Raw genomic sequence first — 16,240 nt, 5'->3', positions numbered from 1 at the left:
CTGTCATGGGAAATATACTAATTTGTTGCTGGTAGAGTTTGAGTTGGCTCAAACATTCTGGAAAGCAAAAAGGAATTAAAAAGTTACAAATTATTCATCCCCTCTGATTCAATGATCTCACACCATGTTCTAGTGATAGAGATCTCATCTAGACAAATAGTTCATCCTATTTTGGAGTTGATTTAATTATAAAAAAGTCCTACCTTTCCCCTCTCCCCCAACTTAAAGCATGAATTTGACTCCCTGTAATTTTGATTACACTGACTCTAATTCTATCCTTTAGGGACCAGAATAAGTCCTGGAAATGTATATAAGATGACTGGACATACGTGGAAAATGTCCTTAGAGTGATAAAAAGCCATGTCTTTGGTTTGGAGAGCAAACACAGGGAACATTTGTGACCAAGATGTAGGCTTGGAGAGTAAAGGTAAATGTGTGGACTGGGCAAAATAAGTTGTGGCAACTACAGATTGTTTTTCTGTTCCAGCCTAGGCTCTACCGCCAATATAAGGAGTAAACCCCATGCAGATAGGATGGAGCAATTGCCTCCATAAAGACTACATTGCTCATCTCTTCAGCAGTCACCAACCACTACCGAAGAAACAGAAAATGCCAAAAAAAGAAAAAAAAAAAGTTTTTCCTCGTGGATCTACACAAAAAAGCCTGCTTCACCTTTTACCTCAATGCTACCAAGATCCTTGGGTCCTGTTTCTTTTCTAAAGTGTTGTCTTCCCCAATAAGATAGGAGCATGTGGAGAAGATGGGCTCTTTCCTCTTTCTAATTGCAGCATTAGTCCAATGCTTTTGCACATAGTATGATATAAATGATTATTCATTCATTTACTCAGTCTGCCCAGTCAACTTAGCCTCTTGCCTTTAATATATTCTGTGGGGTTTATGGCTATGAAGAGATTTACTCCCTCCCGATATGTAGTTACTAATTGATGACAACTCTACCGGACAAGAGTGGCTGAGACGGGGGAAAAATGAATTCTGTTTTAGACACCTTGAACTAGGTTCCACACTTTGCCTCCTACTTTACGAGTTGACAGAGGTCAAGGCGGCGGTAGATTCCTGAAAGATGGGACTGCGTCAATTGGTACACACGGGGCTGTCAGCTCGGCAGGAGCGTTCCTAAATATTTGTTACAAATTGGTCGCCCTCCTGAGGGAAGTACTTATGGAGAAAAGTTACAGGAAGAATTCAAAGGATCGAAACTTAGTTTTGCAAGGTACAAGGGCTTCACTCCTGCTGTAGAAGCGGTGTGTTGTCTCCAGGACAGCAATTTGCTCCATCAGAGCCGTGCCAGAGAGGGCACTGAATTTTACGTAAATATTTGCTATCTTTTATGATCTGTGTCTCTCTTTTCTGTTTCTAATTGTCACTCTCCTCCTTTCTCCGACTCTTTTTCATCACACTTTCTATGTAAAATCGTGGAAACCGCTTTCCCTAGGTTATGAAAACTTTCCAGCTGTGGCGCTGGGTGATGATGTAAGTATATATTGGCCGGAGGTTCAAATTGTCTTGAGGTCAGATGGCAATCACAAGACCTGAAGAAGCGTGTAAAACGGGATTGGCGAAGAACGCGAGAGTTAGACCGGGGGGAGGGGCGAGGCGTACTCTGGGCGGAAGGGATTGGGGTTGTCGAATCAGATTCTCGCTTTTCCAGATCTTCAGAGTTGGCGTCCATGTCTAGTGAGAGCCTTTTGGAATCTTGCTGCGTGTGACTGTGTAGTTGGCGACTTGGGATTTTCATACCAGATGATGCTGAGCCGGGTGAGCACCTGTTACCTCCACCTGAAGAAGTGAAATCGTCTAGGATTTAGAGCTGGTCGCTTCCGCTGGGTCTACTTTGGAATCCGGGAAGAAAAGCATCTTTTCCCCCCGTCTCGGTTTGCGAATTCGGTTTCCACCATGACTATTTTTGTTGCTAGTCCTTCCTTTAGCTATACAAAGGCGAGCTTCTAAGCAGCTGGCTAGCTCAGAGCACGGAGCTCTGGGTACGGAGATAGGAAAATTCGCCAGTGACCCTCCAGAAACTACTTACCCCCTCATTGCCTCCGTTTCTTTTTTCATTTCTAAATAATATCATTTACTTCACAGACTATTGCGATTATCAGATGACAATATATGCGCTTCGCAAACTATAATACCCTTTAGTAGTGCTCGGCATTTATTATTTTTATCCCCAATTTTGTTTTTGAATATGATTCAACAGTAACAGCCCACCCATAGTGTTGTTTAAGGGTAATGACATTCCTCAATTACATCAGCTTCCCACTGGACCGAACCTGAGTTTCTAGAGGAACTTTAATGAGTGTTTTCCCTAGTTTATTCAATTTTCTTTTGTTCTCTATTGGCTCTTTGAAGGATAGATAGTATTTTAGTGTTGAATGAATTATGTGAGAAATGTAATACAAATTCACAGTTACAATAGTATCACAACTACTGTTAACATGTGTGGGCTTAGATAAATCACTTGTTCAAACAGGAAAATTAGGTAGCATTCACGAAGTGATCTCTAAGGACCTCTCTAGCCTTAAATCCTAAGGTGGCTTATTCTTGATCATAGTGAAAAGGACAAGGCTATATTAGATTAGTTATGCTACAGATGAAATAGTCTCAGAAATTACATTATATGTTTATTGCCTTATATTGTCTTACAGCAATGTCAAAGACCAGTTATGATTGGATTCTAAATCCAATGCTCCTGATACTACAAAAAGTCATTTCAATTTTGTTAACCACTTGTTCTAAGAAAAAAAATGTTAAATCCTCTGCTTTTGAAGCTTAAGGCTGTGCCCCTATTTGCAAAAATCGCTTATTATTAATTATTATTAATTAATAATTATTATTAGTAGTATTAGTTGGAAAAATTTTACAGTGTTTTGTATGGTCTAGGCTTAATAAATATGAAATATGTATAGACCTTAGTAATTTCTTGTTTCATTGTCATAGCTGAAACCACAGTCAGAAAAGAAACTTACAAAACAAATTTGCAAAGTTGTGTTGGATCATTTTGAGAAGCAGTATATCAAAGAGCTTGGAGAGTCATGGATTACAGTAAGGTTAGTATAAAAATTATTTTAGTATTCCATGAATTAGCATTTGAGAATGTGCTAGAAAATTGTAATTTGTAATTGAAGGTACTTTGCAGATTGTATGATTTTATGGGGAAAGGAACTGATGTATTCTACTTTGTTTTAAATAGAAAGGGAAAGATGGAACTAAATCAAATTGCAGGAAAATTAGGGAGATCTTGTTGAGTAATGAGAATCCTTATTAGAAATGAGTTGAGTCATTTATTTTCTAACTGGATTTAGTTACTTGCTTTTAATTTCTCCTGGGACCAACAAGATTTCTGTAGTTAACAGAATTAACTACTGCTTAATAGATAAACACCTTTCTTTTTTTTTTTTTTTCAAGTGAAAAGGGAATTATATAATATATAATATTTAATTCTTGAAATCATAAAATATTATTTTAAAGACAATACTGCTAATATTCTGTGAGTTTTTTCTTTTAAGTTTCCCTTCAAAGGATGTCATCTTTTTTTCTCTTTATTCTCCATTTTTTCACTACCTTTAGTTTGAACTTCATTTTATCTAACTCCATAATATTTTAAAGAGACAGAAGAGAATGAGGATGAACATTTAATATATACAAATAGCTGAAAGAAATTTTATTGATCACTTAAAAGTTTCATGACGACTTCACTTTTATGCTGGTTATAAAATTCATGTCTGAATAGATTAACTTAATTGCTACTAAAGTGACCAAGGTCAAGAGTTGGAATTTTATATGTGCCAGTTAGTTTTTCACATAGTCCGAGAGAGCTGATTTTTAGGGGTTTTAGAATATTATTGGGTAGAATCTCATTCCCTAAAATTCTACAGAGTAATACAGCTTGATGGATAAAATGATCTCAAGAAAGAATTTTTTACTCCATAAAGGATGAGCAAAAAAGGAAATCCATTTGAGACATAAGGGAGTAACTGATTGATTCAAATTAAAAAATATATATATATTCAAAAAGTGGAAGTAAGGATATGTGATTGAGAATAATACAAAAAATATGACATGTCCCTCTTAAAATGTTAGGAACACTGAAGTCCAGGATAAACGGAGCTTGTAATGAGTGTTAAAGATCGTAAAAAAGGCTTTTTTATGTTTGTGGTGAGGGAAACATCCAAAGAGTAGAAGATTGACTAATGACATCACATAAAGGAAAGGAGATAGGATTATGCTGGTTCTGTCTTATTTCTGTCACAATCCAGATTAGGATTTAGATTAGGAAAAAAGAAGAGAAAAATAATTAACAGAGAAACAAAACCCAAGATAAGTGAGGAGATAGTGAACACATCAGTTACCCTAAATAAAATTATATACTGATGATCTGCCTAGACCCAAAAAGAAATAATGAATGGATAAATGCTAATGTGAAAGGATGTTTATAGTAGAGTGATCGAAGGTTCTGTACTTCATCAACTTATTTTATTCTGATCAGTATTTTCACTAGTGGCTTGGATGACAGTATAGATGATATATCCTTATCAAAATCATGGATGCTAGGATACTAGAAGCAATAATTCATAGACTTTTATGTTCAAAAGATTCTGACTACACTTGTGCTGTCAAACAGAAATAGAAATGGGGGCCACTAAATCTTATATAAGGATAATTATGAACCAAAAATTGGTGTAGAAAATTACACATTTAATATTACCTATGTTCTATTTTTTAAAATGCATTTTGCTAAATATTATAATTATGTTATAATTAGTTTTAGTTCACTTAGTAATTAGTTCAGTACACTTCAAGGAAGGCTGTGTATTTAAAACTAACCCAAAAGACTAATAAGACTAAGTTTGAATTATATAATTGATTTTTCTTTAATCATCTATATATAGATGTACAGGATAGGGAAGAAGTAGCTTATAGCAGTCAAAGTCCTGAGGTTTATATTTTTATTTCTATTAAATTCATGGAAAGATAGTTTTCAACATTCACCTTTGCAAAACCTTGTGGTCTAGATTTTTCTTCCTCTTCTTTCTTCTCCCACCTTCCCAAGTTAGGAAGCAATCTAATATAGGTTAAATGTGTGAGATTCTCCCAACATATTTCCATATTTGTCATGCTAGGTAAAAAGAAAATCAGATCAAAAGGGAAAAAATAAACAAGCAAACAACTATAAAAAAGAAGAAAATATTATGCTTTGATCCATATTTAGCCTTCATAGTTCTCTCTCTACATGTAGATCAGAGTTTCTGTTACAAATCTTTTGAAATTGTCTTGAGTAACCTCGTTGTTGAAGAGATCCAAATCCATCCCAATTGATCACATAATCTTGTTATGGTGTACAATGTTCTATTTCACTTAGCATCAGTTCATTTAAGTCTTGGTGTTTTTTGTGAATTTGTAAGCTCAACAGAAATCGGCACTATGACATGAAAACCAAAATAACTAGTAAAAATTTAGGATTCACTGACAAGTTTGGGGAAGCACTGTGAGATAGTAGATAAAGAGTTGACCCTTCAGATCAAGAAGACTTGACTTCAATTTCAATATCTGATACATATTGGCTATGTGATTCTAGGCAAGGCACTTAACTCCTAATTTTCCAAACAGCTGTCAAAGACTGTCAATTATAGAACAGTTCCTAATCTAGATCAATAGGAATTTTCTGATGAGGAGTTTCATGTCTTAATGAAATGGATTTTTTAAAAAATGAAGCAGAAATGTCTTATAATGATCAATCAAACATTTGTTAAATGCTGAGTGCATAAAGAAAAAGCAAAAACAGCTCCTTCCCTCAAGGAGCTTACAATATCGAGATGGACAGTGAATATAAATCAGAACTAAGGAGTCACATACAGAGTCAATGGAAGTTAATTTTGCATGATATGACATTCCCTGCTTGAGAATATCCTAGAGGAGGTGGTACGTGAACTGAGTCTTCAAGAGACCAAGGATTCTAAGAATCTGAGATTGGCAAAGAGAACATGATAGATAAAGGGAACAGTCATTGTAAAGCCCAGAGACAGGAGATAGTGTCATATATGGAAGGCAGCAGGTAATATGATGGATAGGAAAGGGCAATAGAATATAAAAAGTTTAGAAAGGGAGGAAAGGGGTGAGATTTTAATAGTTTTAAAAGGCGAACAATGGACTTTTATGTTGGATCATCTGAGTTATTAGGGAGACATTGAAATTAATTGGGGATAGGAAGGACCTTCATTGTCAGGTCTGCACTATAGAAAGTCATCATCAGCTGACTGGAGAATGGATTGGAGTCTGGAGAAACTTTTAGAAGTTTATGGCAAGAGTCCAGAAAAGATGTTGGTATCTGTGTGAGTAGAGAAAATAGGTCATAGCTGAAAGACATGGTAGGGAAAGAAATTACAGGATTTACAATTAATTATACATAAAGGTAAATGAGAAAAGTCACAGGACAGACAATAAGGGAGTAAACAGGTGACTGAAAGAATGGTGGTGCCGTTTCCAGTAAAATGGAAATGAGGACAAGGGTTACATTTTGGGGAAAGAAAGACTTTCATTCTGGATGAGCTTGAGATGCCTACATCTGCTTAAAATAGCTAAGGGGTGAAATCCTGTACTAGGCTTAGTCACTTAATCTTTGTTACTTCAATTTCTTCATCTGTAGAATAGAGATGATAATAACAGTGATAATAATCGGACTTATTGTGAAGAAAAAATTAGGTATGGACATTTAATTCAAGATAGTTCGTGTGAGACTACTAGAAAATAAATTTGAGAATCATCTTCATAAAAATGATTATTGAACCTCTTGAAGCTAGTGACATCAAATGAGTGAATAGAAGGAGAAAATAATGAGTTCCAGGATAAAGCCTTGGGGAAGGGGGGAAATATCCATTAATGAATATAACATAATGGATGTACCATAAATGGAAATACTCCAGAAGTACTTGAAAAGGAGTGTTGAGATGGATAAGTAGAAAACCAGAGGGCCTTTTTTCCCTCTTTTTTTGAGAAGAGGAGATCAAAGTGATTTTTAGATTTTAATTTTAAGTTTAATTTAAAAAATTTTAATAATATTTTATTTTTCCAAAAATATGCAAAGACAGTTTTCAACATTCATCTATTTTCCCTTCCCCCTCTTCCTTAAAGGCAACAAGAAATCCTAAATAGGCTAAACACCTGCATTTCTTCTACACATTTTCATATTTGAGGTGTGGCACAAAAAAAATCAGATGAAAAGAAGAAAAAACAAACAACAAAAAAGTGAAAATACTATGCTTTGATCCACATTCAATCTCCATAGTTCTTTCTCTGGATGCAGATGTCACTTTCCATCACAAATCTATTGGAATTTTCTTAAATCACCTCATTGTTGAAAAGTCTGTCACTATTGATCATTACATAATCTTTATGTTATTGTGTTCTCTTGGTTCATTTCATTGAGCATCATCAGCTCATGTAAGTCTTTCTAGGCTTTTCTGAAATCAGACTGCTCATCATTTCTTACAGAACAATAGTATTCATTACATTCATAATATCATAACTTAATTCGGCTGTTGTTCAACTGATGGGTATTCATTTAGGATTTTTTTTTTTTTTAAACAACTAAGGAAGCTTAAGAATAAGAATAGGGGATGAACCTTGAGGAGGAATTCTTTTCCCTGATGTTCACATGATTTGAAGAGAGACTACTATTGCCTATATAAAGTTTCTTAATTGTGTAGTTAGTGGCTAGAATCTAGAACCAGTTAAAAAATACAGCAATGGACTAAAGTATACAAATCATTCACATTTTAAACAATCTGCTTGTGAATAATAAGGAACTGAATATATTTTCCTCAAGGAGATTTTCTTCTGGAACCCCTTAAAGAATTATAGTTTAACATCCATCTGGCTTAAAGACATACTTCATCTTTTCCTTCTGATTGAAAAATGAGAGCTGCTAAAGAACAAAACAAATGATGGTTTTATAACCTTAATTAAGTTATTGGATATAGTAATTATTGTTTACATTTAGAAGTAAAACTAAGTTGATTGATGTGAAAAAGCCCCTATAATGAAACTAAAGGCTTTTTGTTTTGTTTTTTTACAATTTATGTAATTTATAGAATATATTCCAGGCCATTTCTTAGGCCTTTTTTTCAATTTTAATTTTAATATACATGTCAGAACATGAGTTGTAAATTTTAGGGTCAAATAGAAACTAAAATGGTTTTCTAAAATTATCCACCAATTCCCACTGATCATCTGCTGTATTTCTCCTTTGTCAGAGTGAACTGAGAGAATATACAATTTCAACTTACTGCCAAACAAAACAGAACAAAATTAGGGAAATAAATTTATCATCATAAAAAAGTTATAAAATTAATCCTTATATCAAATGTAACTCAATTTTTAATCATCCTTTACGTTATACAAGCCACTGTTTCCTTTTGTGGATGATGATAATTGTTATGGGTGATGAATATTGGAATCCCTCTACCATTTAATCTCTTTAAGAAAACATTAGATTCAGGTATACTCAGATATTATTAATAATTACCTATACTGCATTAGGATCAATCTTTTGTACTAAATCTGATTACTTATCCAACATATTCTTATGAGTTAGATCTATATTATTCCCATTTAAATAGATGAAAAGTAATATAAAGACAAGTCAACTAGTTACTCAAAAACACTAAGTAGAAATAAAACTTGAATTTTGACTGTTTTGAAAAATTATTTAAAAATCAATGTCTATAATGTTAATTTTTTTTATTTCTAGGGATATCTTAACATCTCCCACATGCTGGCAATATGCAGTCCTTCTTAATAGATTCAACTATCCTTTTGAACTGGAGAAGTATTTACAACTAAAGGGATATCACACCCTTCTTCAAGGATATTTTCCCTACTATCCTAAATCACCGATGTGCTATGTTAGTAAAATTCCTGAACGAATACCTTCAGATAAATATCAAATTGGTAAAATTAAAAGATATTATCTTCTAAATGCTGCCTCCCTTCTCCCAGTGTTGGCTCTGGAATTGCAAAATGGGGAAAGAGTTTTGGATATGTGTGCTGCTCCTGGGGGTAAATCAATAGCTCTTTTACAGTGTGCCTATCCAGGTAAATGTTTTTTTATTTTTTTTTTTTTTTTTTTTTTTAGTATGTATTAAGTGAATGTGACATATTCAAAAGGTATTAAGGAGAAATGTGAGAGTAAATTTGAATTGTAGAAAGCTTAATCCACTATGTAACAAAGTTATTTAAAATCCTTTAGCCACTGAGAGCAAAGTGTGAATTCTTTGTTTTTTCCATTTATGGAAATCAAAAACCGAAAGAAGGCTGTGTATTTGTATGCAATATATACATAAATAATTTGCATGATATCTTAAACTATTGATTCAAATGTTAGTTAACTAAACTTCATAATTTTTTTATTTAAAAAAAATATGTAGTAGCCTCTGATAAATACCTTACTATTGTTGACTTTCTATACAATGAGAGAAATTACCTATTTGAAAAGTGGATATTTGTATGACAAGCATAGTTGGAGATGAAGTAATAGTAATCTATTTATTTGTTTGTGTATTTATTTGCAAAACTACTACAAAAATTTTTTTCCAACATTGACCTTTCATTCTAAAATTTCCCCTCCTTCCACTCACCCTCCTCCCCTAGCTGGCAGGTAGTCCAATACATGAGTAATAATATTTTATAAAAGGTATTTTTTGGATTCACTTTTGTGTTCATTAGGTTTCTTTTTTGACACCATTTTAATCTTTACTTATGGGTCCTGTATTACTTTTTAATATTAAAGGGAAATTTTAGTGTCAAAATGCAATTAGAAATTCTTTTGGAATAAGTAGTGATTTTATTACTCTTATTTTTAAAATACGTTTTTATTGATATCTTTTGTTTCTTTTTACATTAAGGGGAAATTTTAGTGTCAAAATGCAATTAGAAATTTTTTTTTTGGAATACTACTTACTACTTTTATTTTTAAAATACATTTTTATTGATATCTTTTGTTTTTATATTGCCCAAATTTCCCCTCTCTTTCCTTTTTCCAATCTTTGTATCCTTTTCTGGAGAATAAATAATTTTTTTAAAGAAAAAAAAGAACACAAAGAGAAATAAATTTGCATAAGCCAGTCAATACTTAAGAAAAAAATCTAACAGTATATGCTAATGTTACACATGTGTGGATTCTCAACTTCTACAAACAGTTGGAAGGGTCCTCATAATCTTTTTTTGTGGGGGCCAAGCTTGTACCTTGTTATTTTGCTTGTGGTTATTATTATCTCCATTTATAATATTGTAGACATGAATCATTGTTTTTTAAAGATTTTGCTGGCTTTGCATTGCATCAGTATAAAGTTTTTCCATACCATTTTTTCATTGCTCTCATATTTAGAATATTTAGAGGGGCAGCTAGGTGGCACAGTGGATAGAGAACCAGCCCTGAATTCAGGAGGACCTGAGTTCAAATGTGGTCTAAGACATTTAACACTTCCTAGCTGTGTGACCCTGCGTAAGTCACTTAACCCCAGCCTCAGGGGAAAAAAAAAAAGAATATTTATCAGATAGCACAGTAATATTTCATTCCATTCCATTCCATTCACCAGTTGATGAGCATATGTTTCTAGTTCTTCCACAGAAAGTACTGTTTTAAATATTCTCTATATAATGTCTTTTATATTTTTAATCTGTGGTCTTCTTTTGAGACTGGTTGTAGAATCTTTGAGCAAAGATATATTATTCATTTTCTTTCCATAATTCCAGTTTGCTTTCCAGAATATTTATACTGCTTCACAGTTCCATCCACAGTGTAATAGCATGCTTATCTTTCCACATTGATTATTCATATCTTTTGTCATCTTTGGCAATTTTCAGGGGGTGAAGTGAAGCAATAGAGTTGTTTTGTTTTCCATTATTTGGAACATTCTTTTATATAGTAGAAATTTTATGTTTATAAATTTTTTTATAAATCTTTTATATTTAGAAATTCTTTTGAGAACTGTTTATTCATAACCTTTGGCCATTTATCTGATAGTCATGGCTTTGGGTTTTACATGTTTTTGTGGTCCGTATAACTTAAGTACCCTGGGGCTAACTGGATCATCTGCTAATGAGGAATGCCAGGCCCAGCATGTGCTGGTCATTGCAAAAGCAATGAGGCAGGGTACCTCCAGGGTGCAGGCCCTTAGAGGAGGTTAGAACTGTGGTTTTCAGTTTCTAGGCCAGAGGGGAGAACTGAAGGAAGGCCAGAGGCACCATCCTCCTATCATAGAAATTGAAATGATTATGGAGTGGGACAACAGTTTCAATAGATAGACTAGACTGTTTTTTCAAAGGAAGGGGCTGTGTTGTCATAAAAGCAGAAGGAACCAAACAGCATCTTTTGTGACAGATATTTATGGAGCAAGGCTATGGTTATCTCCTCTCAAGGGGGAGGGAGAGAACTTTTTGAAAACATGTAGCATGACCCAAGCTCCCTATATCTTTTTTCCAAGCCCATTGCGCCTAACTGGATGGGCGATTGCATCCTGTTTTTCTGTTCTCTTTGCTTAGTTGCCCACTTAGAAATTAACAAAAGTCATGTGATGACCTGTTTCAATTCCACTAACAAGCTCTTATTTAAAAAAAAAAAAAAAAATGACTAGGCAAAAGAGAAGAACCAAACCAAAGATAGTTACTATGGGAATTAGGAAAAAAACTGGGGTTCATTTTCAGTGGAGGACACTGAAGTTAAAAACAAACAAATAAAAAAAAAGTCTCTCCTACCCCAAAGAGTAACATTAATCACTTGCCCAAAAAGAATTCATAGAAAAAAAAAATTTAAATGAGATAGATTGAGGAAAATCTAAAAAAAAAAACAAAACAAAACAAAAAAACAAGATTAGGAAAAGAAAGTCAATCATCTAGAAAAGGTGAGTTAGACTTTTAAGGAAGAAAATGGCTTTTTGAAAATTAGAATTGAGCAAGGGGAAGCCAGTGAAGTTTTAAGAGACTAAGAAATAAAGCAAAATATAAAGAAAAATTAGAAGAGAATATGAGACAACTTATAAGGAAAAACAACAGATCTGGAAGAGATCAAGAAGAGAAAACTTTCATCAAAAAAAGTATCTTGATATAGTTAAATAAATAAATAAAATTATCCTGAAGTGTTAGAAAAAGAGAGAAAAATAGAAATAGGAAAAAAAAAATCCACCAATTGCCACTTAAAAGATATCTTAGAAGGAAAACATACAGGAACATCATTGCTAAATTTCCCCAGATCAAGGAGACAGTTTTTACATGCAATAATAAAAATACAATTCAAATGTGGCAGAGCCACAATTAATATCACACAAGACTTAACAGTGGCTACATTAAGACTGCAGGAAAGATTGTCCTGGAACTGAGGATGTGATTTTAAAAAAGCAGATGGTGTAGGAAAAGGAAAAAAAAAAAAAAAAAAAAAGGAACTGATACAAAGGAATTAGAAGGAGAAGGAGGATTGGTAATTTTGGAATTCTGCTATCATAAGGAATGGATTAAAGAGGTAGAACAGTATATACATGCATACATCTAAAAGGGTGATTTCTAAATTTATAAAGAAATAAGGCGGAAGGAGCAGGATAAGGGAGGACACAGAAGGAGGGAAAGAAGAGGATAAGGGAGGGCTGGTGGGGTAGGTTAAGTAATAGCAAAATGGTGGCCAGAAGTAAAGCAAAGGAGTCAGTAGAGATAGGAAATAAGAGATACACAAATATAATAACAATGATCAGGAGAACTTGTGTTTTAAAAAGCAGGACTATTCATTAATCTCAGAGGTAAAGCTAAAATAGATTTAATCAAAAAGGAAAAATATGGAAACTACATATACCAACCATATTAATATTCTTTTAGATTTTATAATAACTAGATAGTATGAAGTTGGTATAGTGGTATAGGAAATGATGAGCTGGTAAATTTAAAAAATAAAGAAAAAGTTGGATTTATGAAGAATATTATCCACTTTCAGAAAGAACAAACAAGCCTAGTATGACCTCACATAGATGTATATGAATATGTATGTGAATGTATATGATTATAGATATCTACGTGTCTATATGTGTCTGATTATAGATAGCTATGTGTACATATGTGTGTAAATGTATTCATGATTAATTGTAGCTAATTTGAGGTATATGGGGAAGGGAAGAAAAGGGACAAAAGAATAAAATAAAAATTGTGCAGCAAAAAACAAAAGAAAACCCTACAAAGAAAAGATGGACAGCTTTGGACAGTGTGAAGCATATATCATCTAGGCTTTCTTGAAATGGAAATTGGTCTCATTTTGTCTCTTTATTGTGTCTCATGTTCTGCTGTACACATGAAACTTTCTTTTTTTTTCTGTTTTTGTTGTTTTTCCATTTTGAAATATAACAAAAAGAAAAATGCTTCTGATCTTCAGTTGTAGCAGTTTATCAACTATATTACTATGTTTCTCAAGTAAATAACTTGTTTAAAAATAATCTGCATGTTTAAAGTTCAAGAGCTTTTGCTGAGAGAAAAGCTTTACATTGGAATGAGAAAAACCAATTTGGTGTTAAGGGAATATTTAGAGAGAGATCAATCATTCAACAATTGTTTAATTTAATTATGTGACATATACTCTGTTAGGCAGAGATAGGTTTAGTAATAATTCTTTAGGAATTCAGAGCTCTTGATAGGTTTCTGTCTCTCAAAGGTCAGATTGAGTAAAGATAAAGAGGGATGCGCATAGTTTTGTTTCTTTTTGGTGTTTTCCTTTGGCTTTCACAATATTCTGTGTGTAGTTGTCTCAAATGCTTGGCAGATTCTAACATTTTTGTTTACTTATGTAGTATATGACTAAAGCCAAAAGACTATGGCGCTTATAAGAGAAGTTTTAACTTATTCAAACTGGAGAAACTTGCCATTTTCTTTATAATACTTTTATATATAATTAATAATGATAATTTATAATAAATAATATGACAATAGGTAGCAATGATATGCTTTCCTATTTCAGCACTTAGTAGATCCATAATCTGAGTGATAGTGATTCTGTCTTCCATTGATGTAGGGGCACGATCCATACTTTTGTTTTGTTTTTATTTTTTTTGGAATTTGGCAATCCTTTTTTCTTTTTTTTTTTCCCCCCACACTAGTTATTTTTCCTTAAACAGTTTTCCTTGTAACCCAGAAAAACGCTTAGGAAAGCTCAAATGATATAGCAGGTACATTTGATATAGCGCAACCTGATTAACACATGCTTAAGACCCCTAAGAGGAGAAGGAATTGTGTTTCAAAATCAGTTCTCCAAAGATGTAATTGTGCATCATACTTCATCAAAGTTTGCACTGCAAAAAAGAGAGACATCTGAGGATTAAATGAGAAGGAAAAAAGTATATACTTTTGTGCACATTCTGTATTTTAATTCTTTTCTTCTGCTTTCTTTAGTTTGCATAATTCTTTCCATGTTTCAGTGAATTCCTCATATTTATATTTCTTACAGTGCAATAATATTGTATTACATTCATATATATTATTTGTTTGTTCTTTCCAAATGAAAAGATCCATTTTGTTCCTGTATTTTCCTACCATATAGAACTATTTTCCCTATTTCATTTTTGTATTTAAAACTTAAAAAAAAAAAAAAATCCTCGATCTTCCTGCTATTTATGCTTGAAGGGTGGGGATAATTGGATGACTTTTCTCACATGATTTCAACACTTTCTAGAATTACTGCACTGGTTGATAATATCACTAGCTATGCCCATCTTCTCACAGACCCTTCAAAATTAAATTTATCCATTTTCAATTTGATATGTCAGGACAAATTTGAGTTATTTTATTTTTCATTACCAAGTTATAATTATTAATTTATATTTCTTACAATGTGGCATTACTTCATTATAGTCACATCCTAGAATTTATTATCTGGTTAACAGTTACCCACTTTGCTTCCATTTCTTTTCTAGAACACTTTTTGTTCTTTTGAATTTCTCTCTCCCTTTTTCTCTTTTTTCCTCTTTCTCCTTCTTCCTCTTTCCTTCCTTTCCCTTCCCTTTCCATCTCCTCTTCCTCCTCTCTCTACAACACACACACACACACACACACACACGCACGATATTTCTGCTTTTTATTTTCTTGGTCTATATGCCTTGCAGTGATACTATCAGGGTCAAAGAGTATTGACTGTTTAGTCATTTTCCCTCCGGTAATAACAATTTGCTTTTCTGAATATTTTCAGTTCACAGTTTTACTACTAATATAAGCAATTTGTGCCATTTTTATGCTAAGAAAGGTCATAAATGTTAACAATGAAACCTTTTGGTATGTTAAACTATATAATGTTTATATAATGTTAAACCTGAATAACAAAGTTAAAAGTTTCAGCAATTATAAATAATATCATGGTTTGAAAACTTTTGTTTTAAATTTTTTAGGTTATTTTCACTGTAATGAATACGATAATCTGAGATCAAGATGGTTGAAGAGGACACTAGAATCCTTCATCCCGCAACCCATAATAAATATAATAAAAGTGACTCAATTGGATGGCAGACAGATAGGACATATTCATCCTGAAATGTTTGACAAGGTAATAATTTTGGGCAAACTGATTCCATATATCACTACTTTCCCTCTTCTATTCAAATATCCTATATACATACATATGCACACCTCCACATATAGTCTTGCCTTTTTTAATGCCTTAAAAATTTTTAATAAAGTGAAAATAGACATATCTTCATTTGAAATATTTTCGTTTTTATGTTAGTCTTTAATAGTCCACTTGGCTTAAGTATTTGATAACATTTGGTTTCAGAAATTAAAGTTCCTTTTTATGTTTTCAATGTAACTTAAAAGATACTTTGAAAGAATACACATAAGCATGCATGTATGCATACTCACAGGCATATGTGTATGTGTGTATTGGTGGTGTAGGCATATTAGTACACATCTCTAATTCTGCTACAGGGAGACTGAGACAAGGGCAACTGTTGAGCTCAGGAGTGATGAGGCCACCAAATTGCCTAGATAATAAATTGACTCAGATCAGAAATGGAGATGGCAAAGGGGGTTCCCCTGCCAGTCAGTAATGGGATTGGACCCCTGGGAATCCCCTATAATTCCAGGTAAGAGATTTAGTCTTTCAAAAAGAGAAAAAAAAAAAAAAAATATATATATATATATATATATATATATATATATATATATATACTATTGCTTTAATTCATTATTATTTTAAAGTAATAGA

General features: G+C 32.9%; 1 protein-coding gene across 1 annotated transcript in view; it reads left to right on the top strand.

Annotated features, from left to right (window-relative positions):
* The first annotated feature begins 1,640 nt into the window (after positions 1–1,640).
* NSUN3 (NOP2/Sun RNA methyltransferase 3) overlaps positions 1,641–16,240 on the top strand; it is a 33,645-nt gene continuing 19,045 nt past the window's right edge. The window contains exons 1-4 of the mRNA XM_074299849.1: positions 1,641–1,776; positions 2,959–3,068; positions 8,768–9,111; positions 15,426–15,580. Coding sequence (XP_074155950.1) covers positions 1,762–1,776; positions 2,959–3,068; positions 8,768–9,111; positions 15,426–15,580 — 624 coding nt within the window. The 5' untranslated portion in view covers positions 1,641–1,761. The remainder of the gene's footprint in view (positions 1,777–2,958; positions 3,069–8,767; positions 9,112–15,425; positions 15,581–16,240) is intronic.

Source organism: Sminthopsis crassicaudata, chromosome 3 (genome assembly GCF_048593235.1).
Source record: "Sminthopsis crassicaudata isolate SCR6 chromosome 3, ASM4859323v1, whole genome shotgun sequence".
Classification (NCBI taxonomy): Eukaryota; Metazoa; Chordata; class Mammalia; order Dasyuromorphia; family Dasyuridae; genus Sminthopsis; species Sminthopsis crassicaudata.
Note: the sequence above shows the minus strand (reverse complement) of the source record. Positions and strands in the feature narration are given on the sequence as shown.